We start from the raw sequence: 9025 nt of genomic DNA, 5'->3' as shown, positions 1-9025 counted from the left end.
AGGAATATTGGAGGGCATGAGGGAGATGTACCAGGACACCAGTGTCTGCCTCCTCATGATTGCATGGTCCCATAGGAGAACCGTTCCCTGCAGTGAGGACTTGTTCAATATCCACTCTCACTGCTCTTTTCAAGTCATGCTGGATCCTTGGGCAGAAAACCATGGTGAAATATTCATCGAATGACTTGCCTTGGACGGTTGTACCAAGAAGAGCGTGGATCAGTGCTCCACCATCGATAACGATGACCCCATAAACATCCGGTGCCACCAGCTCCTCATCTACTGTAGGATCGGTAGTTGAACTGGCTTCCATAATGCATGACAATACATCTGACTTGCTACAGGAGTTGAGAGATCCTTCAGAAGACAGTGCAGGTGGACATGATGAAGATTCGTTGCGGAAAAATTCCTCCAGATTTCTACCTTGGCTCTCAAGCACAACAGATGCTTGTCCATACAACTCTGCATGTTGTTTGAAGTTCTGAATTTTCCTCTTAAGTGCTGTCTTCGTTTGAGGTTTCTGCTCATGGAACAGCAACAAGTTGTTTTTATTGATCGGCGTCGTCAGAAGTACGTTATTCAAGCCAAACACATCTTTCCGAAAATGGTCATATTGATCTTGTCCCCTAGATTCTAAAATACGGACAGAGGCGGCAGCGGAATCATTGATACACACTTTGTTGTCTAACGTGACCAGATCCGCACTGTTCTCCTCAAAGGGATTCCCTCTGCTTAGCAGGGCATCGAACAGGTCTGTTACGTGGTGAGGGATCTCTTCGTCATCATCAGCATCGTCATTTGCGTCAGCAAATTGTTCAACAACGCGGCTAATCTCTGTACCAGTCACAATCCAGCGTTCTGACATGGCAGGAAGATCTGTGACCAATCATGCCACCAACTCCTTTTACTCTTTTGTTGGCCTGCTCATGTGCCTGATCAATTGGTATGGATGAGAACCGACGATTGCTTCTAGTTATCGTCCAGTGCCCCACTTAAAACTCCTCCTGGATGATAGCTGGAAGAGCTTCTCAGTCTCTGATCAGGGCAGGAACCCACCGGGCATAATTCTGGTGATCTAGGGCAAAGAATAGGGGTACAAGCTTCTGGAGAGTAGCGACCGTGAGTTTGAACTTGCGCTCCTGATGTGACCGTATGAACAATGAACATGAACATGAATTGTTGGTACTTGTGAATGAGTAGCCAGAATTGCACTGTTGGTTTCTCCCTGTAAGCCACCGAGACCCAATCCTCAAAGGTCATCTCGATTCCACAGTCCTCAGAGGCTCGTTTGAGAAGGCTGTCGAGCACCACAACAGTAACTTGGTGAGCATATCGTGTTCTCATTGGATCGGATGCATTCAAAAAATATTTGGCTGCTGCCTCTGTCTTAATAATTCCGGCTTCTGACCATCCAGACTCACGTAAGAGATCTCCCATAGTGGCCCACAAAGCCATTTCGATGTGGAGCTCTCCCAGCATCACCAGAAACTTGTTTTCTCTAAAGATTTCAGGGAAGGTCCATTGCATTTTCTTCGCGATGTCGTGAAGTGGTTGGTCCACTACCAAGCCTGGAGGTTGTTGTGGGTTGAGGTACTCAGTTGTTTGTTTCACTGGGTCCATTCCATGTCGACTCATTCCTGGTGTAGCTGCATTCTCATGGAATAGTGGTAGGAGGGCTTCAATGCATTTCTCTGGTGGTCCAACAGCATCTGATCGACAAGCATGGTATGAAGACCACATCATCTGAGTGACTTTCTTTGTCTCCAATTCCACGTGCAGGTTGGCATGTACCACAGTCATCTATGCCTGGTCATGCTGTTCCTCCTTATGGAATGAACTCGTGGACAGTGGCTGCGCATCTTTTACCGGAGGATGTACATGGACACACGTGTCAAAACTGCAAATGCCAACACGTGACGTTGGTTATCCCTGCACGGAGAGCAGGATCTCCCAGGAATCCTTCTTTGTTAACTTGAGATCGGATTTCAATGAAACCAATCACAGGAAGTAAACAACATAAACATAACATATCCCTCTCCCTACAAAGATGTATAATCCATCATGTTCATTCCAAATCTCCACGAGTCCAAATCATAGAAATCATACATTTTCCCCCCATTTCTTTAATTTAATGTCTCTTTATTACAACTACTACGACTACTACTACAACTACCACTCTAACAACAACAACAACAACCACCCCAACAACAACAACCACCCTAACAACAACAACAACCACCCTAACAACAACAACCACCCTAACAACAACAACAACCACCCTAACAACAACAACCACCCTAACAACAACAACCACCCTAACAACAACAACCACCCTAACCACAACAACCACCCTAACCACAACAACCACCCTAACAACAACAAGAACTACCCTAACAACAACAACAACCACCCTAACAACAACAACAACCACCCTAACAACAACAACCACCCTAACAACAAGAAGAACCACCCTAACAACAACAACAAGAACAACAAGAACCACCCAAACAACAACAAGAACAACAACCCTAACAACCGTTTTTCCAATTCCGCAAAGATTGGTGTTTCCGTCAGCGAAGCGACGGTCTTATATACGAGTTACTTGTTAAACTGGACCATCAACACTAGGTAGAGTGCACACCTCCACCAGGATGAAGAGTTTACGTTTTGTATCCACTGATAGTGATACGTGATAGTGATAGACCGGATCTGGATTCGGACCTGAACCAAAATCGAATCAGCTTTGTCTTGTCACGTAACCAACTCGTCCACCACGTTTTGTCCGAATCTGTCCATAATGTTCAGTGGACATATCGTGCTAACAGAGACACAATCTCAGTTCACTTTCGGTGCCGGAGGTAATAAACCACAAGGAGTTACACCTTTCATCTCTCACTCACGATGCGTCTCCACGTAACGTAAACGATTTATTGTGCAGCGTTTACAAGCCATGATGTACTAATCGACAGTGCTGCATTTAAGCTTTTCCGTGAATTTTGTTAGATATAATGTTCACCATTACTGTTATATTTCTAGAATATCTCCGAAAATGTTTTAACTATTCATTTAACGTTAGTGTTTAGTGAACAGAGTCGCTAAATTTAATAAAACGTTGATCCGATGTGAGTAGAAGAAGAAGAGTCGTATTTACCTTTCGCAGGCATCATGTTCGCTTGGGTTTGGCGCGGTAAGTTGTGACAGGGAATGACGAACAAGAGAAGGTTTCACTCACACAGGGTGTTTGTTAACAAGCGTGGAGTGAACTTTTTACCATGAAACGCATGTTCATGAGGTGAGGTGATGTGATGTGACCGGCCCTCTCTGTTCGTCCCCTCTGTGACCCCCAGCGGTGCGAAGGACCCCGAGCGCTTCCCGACTCGTATCCACTGTTACCGAGAAACAACGTGAGTCGCTCGGGAGTGTCCGGGGAGAGGGAGCTGCTTGTGAGGTTTACCACGGTCCGTGGCTAGGGGATACCTAGGGGGGTAAGAGGTGAGGGGTGTATGGCTTTGGGTACAAGGTAGGTGGACGATTGGTTTTGGTATGTGTACGGGTACCATCGAGGGTAACTACTGATGTAGGGAGGAGGGGTAACTATGGTCTGGGATGTTAGGGTGTTGGTGGGGATGGTTGTCTGTACAAGACTGTGCATGGTCCCTGGTCCGGAGGGGACTGAACACAATTGTTGGGGCTCATCATTGTACACCCGTGGTCTGGGGGTAACATTTGGTGGATACTTTGGGTCGTTACTTTGGGTGGTTATATTCATATTGGGTGTTTTCATTCGGTGGTTACATAGGGTGGTTACATAGGGTGGACACATAGGGTGGCTACATAGGGTGGCTACATAGGGTGGTTACATAGGGTGTTTACATTGGGTGTTTACATTGGGTGGTTACATTAGATGGTTACTTTCGGTGGTTACATTAGATGGTTACTTTAGATGGTTGCTTTAGATGGCTGCTTTAGATGGTTGCTTTAGATGGTTGCTTTAGATGGTTACTTTAGATGGCTGCTTTAGATGGCTGCTTTAGATGGTTGCTTTAGATGGTTGCTTTAGATGGTTACTTTAGATGGTTACTTTAGATGGTTACTTTAGATGGCTGCTTTAGATGGCTGCTTTAGATGGTTGCTTTAGATGGTTGCTTTAGATGGTTACTTTAGATGGCTGCTTTAGATGGCTGCTTTAGATGGCTGCTTTAGATGGCTGCTTTAGATGGTTACTTTAGATGGTTACTTTAGATGGTTACTTTAGATGGCTGCTTTAGATGGCTGCTTTAGATGGTTACTTTAGATGGTTACTTTAGATGGTTGCTTTAGATGGTTGCTTTAGATGGTTGCTTTAGATGGTTGCTTTAGATGGTTGCTTTAGATGGCTGCTTTAGATGGCTGCTTTAGATGGCTGCTTTAGATGGCTGCTTTAGATGGCTGCTTTAGATGGCTGCTTTAGATGGTTGCTTTAGATGGTTGCTTTAGATGGTTGCTTTAGATGGTTGCTTTAGATGGTTGCTTTAGACGGTTGCTTTAGAATTTAGATGGTTGCTTTAGATGGTTGCTGTAGATGGTTGCTTTAGATGGTATGGTACATAGGGTGGCTACATGGTACATCATGGCTTGTAAACGCTGCACAACATAGGTTACTTTATGTAACATAGGTTACTTTAGATGGTTACTTTCGGTGGTTACATTAGATGGTTACTTTAGATGGTTACTTTCGGTGGTTAAATTAGATGGTTACTTTCGGTGGTTGTATTGGATGGTTACTTTAGATGGTTACTTTCGGTGGTTGCTTTAGATGGTTACTTTAGATGGTTACTTTCGATGGTTGCTTTAGATGGCTGCTTTAGACGGTTGCTTTAGACGGTTGCTTTAGACGGTTGCTTTAGACGGTTGCTTTAGACGGTTGCTTTAGACGGTTGCTTTAGACGGTTGCTTTAGACGGTTGCTTTAGACGGTTGCTTTAGACGGTTGCTTTAGACGGTTGCTTTAGACGGTTGCTTTAGACGGTTGCTTTAGACGGTTGCTTTAGACGGTTGCTTTAGACGGTTGCTTTAGAGTTTAGACGGTTGCTTTAGACGGTTGCTTTAGACGGTTGCTTTAGATGGTTACTTTGGGTGTTTTCATTCAGTGGTTACATAGGGTGGCTACATAGGGTGGCTACATAGGGTGGCTACATAGGGTGGCTACATGGGGTGGCTACATGGGGTGGCTACATGGGGTGGCTACATGGGGTGGCTACATGGGGTGGCTACATGGGGTGGCTACATGGGGTGGCTACATGGGGTGGCTACATGGGGTGGCTACATGGGGTGGCTACATGGGGTGGCTACATGGGGTGGCTACATGGGGTGGCTACATGGGGTGGCGACATGGGGTGGCGACATGGGGTGGCGACATGGGGTGGCGACATGGGGTGGCGACATGGGGTGGCGACATGGGGTGGCGACATGGGGTGGCGACATGGGGTGGCGACATGGGGTGGCGACATGGGGTGGCGACATGGGGTGGCGACATGGGGTGGCGACATGGGGTGGCGACATGGGGTGGCGACATAGGTTGTTTACATAGGGTGTTTACATAGGGTGTTTACATAGGGTGGTTAAATAGGGTGTTTACATAGGGTGTTTACATAGGGTGTTTACATAGGGTGTTTACATAGGGTGTTTACATAGGGTGTTTACATAGGGTGTTTACATAGGGTGGTTACATAGGGTGGTTACATTGGGTGTTTACATTGGGTGTTTACATTGGGTGTTTACATTGGGTGTTTACTTTGGGTGTTTGCATTGGGTGGTTACATTAGATGGTTACTTTCGGTGGTTATATTGGATGGTTACTTTCGGTGGTTGCTTTAGATGGTTGCTTTAGATGGTTGCTTTAGAGTTTAGATGGTTGCTTTAGATGGCTACTTTAGATGGTTATTTTAGATGGTTACTTTAAAATTTAGATGGTTACTTTGGGTGGTTACTTTGTGTGGTTGCATTGGATGGTTACTTTGGGTGGTTACATTGGATGGTTACTTTAGATGGTTACGTTAGATGGGTACTTTAGATGGGTACTTTAGATGGGTACTTTAGATGGTTACTTTAGATGGTTACTTTAGATAGCTACTTTAGATGGTTACTTTATATGGTTACTTTGACTTTGGGTGGTGATTTTGGGTGGTGAAGCTGTTTAAACATTTTGATAATGTGGAGTTCCAAGATTGATTGAGATGTTTCATTATACCCTGTGTGTTATATCCATGTCTGTGTTGGACAAAAATGGGATGAAATTGAGAAAAAAGGATGCCGACAAAGTCGGCACTGTTGATATTTCATCTTCCAATCGGTTCCTGGTACATCTTGTTGTACTCGGGCTTTGTCCCACTCCGCCCCCCCAACCCACTCTATGGTGTTTTTGATAACTATGACCTCGGACGTGGCTGGACAGTGGACAAGTTCCGTATTGGTGGTAAGTTGGACATGTTATCAATAACGATGTTGATTTATAAGCAATCCTCCTCATCCTCAATTTTCGGTGCTTTTCCTGTCCGTACCCTAGCGGCTGTTCGTGGCGCGTTTGCGCTGGACCGTGGACGCCTTGCGCAGTTCGGCGAGTACATCGGCGCGGTGCTGCCACGATTTGTGCAGCACGTGGGGTTAACCCACACCGGGGAGCTCGAGGTCTGCGTGCATCCCTCTGGCATTATTCCCACGTTGTTCTTCCTCCAAAACCATTCGAATTGCCAGTTTCATTCGCTCATAGACATCACCGCTGTGGATGTGCCCTCCCGCGTTTACCGCTTTGAGGTATGTTGAGGAAGGTGGGGGAAGAAGCGGTTGAGTTTCGGTATTCAGCACCCAGCAAGTACCACCTCACACCCAGATTAATAGTGTGAGGGTGATCCTAGTGATTCCCACTCGTGCACTTCATCCGCCATCTTGGTTCTTGTACACTTCAGCACGACTGGAGGCAATTTTGCTTTTCAGTTTACCCAGGGAAGAAGCAGTGTGATTTTGATGCCAATTTGGGAGATGTTGCGTACATCCATAGTGGTGAGGTAAATTGTTAACGTTCACTCTTAACCAGCAATTTAAGTACATAATGTCCCTAAGCATCACCCATACAAAAATGGTCATCATTGAAGGGTACACCTCACGGTGTACATGTGTCGAAGGGGTTAATAATCGTACGACTTGACTTTCTCTTTCCATGTTCTGGCACAGCTCGTGTACAACATAATGTCCCTGAGGTACAACACCCGGCTCAGAGTGAAGTCGTACGCAGATGAGTTGACCCCAGTGGAATCGCTGAACTCTGTATACAGTGCAGCAAATTGGTACGAGAGGGAGGTACGGATCCGTCCCGGGACTTTGTCTCCTCCACCCCGACTCGATGCCTTTTTATTTATTTATGTACCCCTCCCTGGCGTGTTCCCAGTTTTGTTTTTCCATCCGTCAATGCACTCCTTACCCCCAATGTGGGAATTGGTGTAATTTACTTCCTTTCCATCATGTCAAACATTTAATTATGAGCGTAACAGGAGACATGTCTGCTCGTCTTACGTTGGACTTGAGGGTTCACTTTAAAATTCCCTCAACAGATATGGGACATGTTTGGCGTATTCTTTGCAAATCACCCCGATCTTCGTCGTATCCTCACTGACTACGGGTTCGAGGGACACCCCTTTCGAAAGGACTTCCCACTGTCTGGCTACGTTGAGGTACTCCATCTTGGGCTGTCCGTTGAGAGCCAAAGGGAAAGGTTGTTCAAAGTAGTGATGGTCGGAAGGAAAGGTTGAGCCTCAAGGATTGATTCTAATGGGAATTTTATTTTTTGCCGGAAAGGCTCCAGTTAACTTGCAAGCCGCGGTGCATCGAAGGGCGGGGCGTGTCTGTCAAATCGTAGACCATTACCACAAAGGGAATGTTACTGCGGCTTTTATGCTCGGTAGATTCAACTCGGTAGAAGTTTATAATGTAAAGTTGCCGTAGAACGATGCCCTTCCCCCCTTCTCATTTCCTTAGGTGCGTTACGATGATGAAATGAAGCGAGTTGTGGCTGAACCTCTGGAACTAACTCAAGAATTCCGCAAATTCGACCTTCAGAGCCCATGGGAAACCTTCCCACGGCACCGCACTCCTCTTGCAGATCAGGCCGCAGAAAACGAACGAGAAGAGGGGGGAAAGGTGTGAAGGTGGACATTCGGCGGGACTGTGGACGAGACTAAGCGGGGATGGATAACTGTGTGATTCTTCTTCCCTTTATGATGAAAACGTCAGCATCTAACATCACCTCCATGTATGATGTGCAGTGCATCGGTTTGATTGTTTGCAGTTGAACTGCCATTAAAATATCCCATTGAGCGCGTGACGTATTTTGGCCTTGGTTGATTTGTATGGCGAGTAGTACAATTGTAGAGACAATAGGGATGTCCTCTGCAACTGTGCATGGTATTGTAAATGTTTGGTGCTGGGTATGATCTGCTAATGGATTTTTACCTTTAGCTAAGTTATCACAGCACTGTATCCTGATTTGATTTTGAGTTTGCACTTCACCTTCTGATGACTCCTAAGTCTTTTGGCTTGATGGAGGTGTGTCATCCACGATTCTCAGGTATGTAGCACCTGGGCGGTGGTTGCACCTGTGGTGCTTATCTATAGTATTTCATTGATGTGAAGGCTCCCAAATTTCCCGATGTATTGGACCACAAGGCCCTACTCGTTTTGAAAGAAACAACCTGCCTTCTCCTCATGGAAGGCAAATCCAACGGAAGGCAATCTCTTTAGATGGTAATCTCCATTTCTTTCATAAAGCCCGAAACAAGTGTGTGTCTACACTCAGGAGAGCCAGGAAGCACTATCTCTCCACTCTCAAGACTGAACTCTCAAACCTGTCTCCTTCCTCCAAATTGTGGTGGCGTCTGGTCAAATCCGTTTCTGGTGTTTGTTCCCCCTCCATCCCCTCCCTTACCTCAAACGGCTACACAGCTGACTCGAACGTGAAAAAGCCGAATGCTTCAATTCTGTGTTTGCCTCCAAAT

At 45.9% G+C, this 9025-nt stretch overlaps 1 protein-coding gene across 1 annotated transcript; it reads left to right on the top strand.

Annotated features, from left to right (window-relative positions):
- The first annotated feature begins 3092 nt into the window (after positions 1 to 3092).
- Positions 3093 to 8352, top strand: NDUFS3 (NADH:ubiquinone oxidoreductase core subunit S3). Its single transcript, XM_068117895.2, has 6 exons — positions 3093 to 3187; positions 3348 to 3404; positions 6544 to 6791; positions 7209 to 7334; positions 7586 to 7705; positions 8010 to 8352. Exons 1-6 carry the CDS (start codon positions 3166 to 3168, stop codon positions 8175 to 8177), a joined length of 741 nt encoding a protein of 246 aa, XP_067973996.2. The 5' UTR covers positions 3093 to 3165; the 3' UTR covers positions 8178 to 8352.
- Positions 8353 to 9025: the final 673 nt, after the last annotated feature.

The sequence above is a fragment of the Myxine glutinosa genome, chromosome 5, assembly GCF_964187855.1.
Source record: "Myxine glutinosa chromosome 5, kmMyxGlut1.1, whole genome shotgun sequence".
Lineage (NCBI taxonomy): Eukaryota > Metazoa > Chordata > Myxini > Myxiniformes > Myxinidae > Myxine > Myxine glutinosa.
The sequence above is the reverse complement of the archived record's forward strand: the minus strand, read 5'-3'. Positions and strand labels throughout refer to the sequence as shown.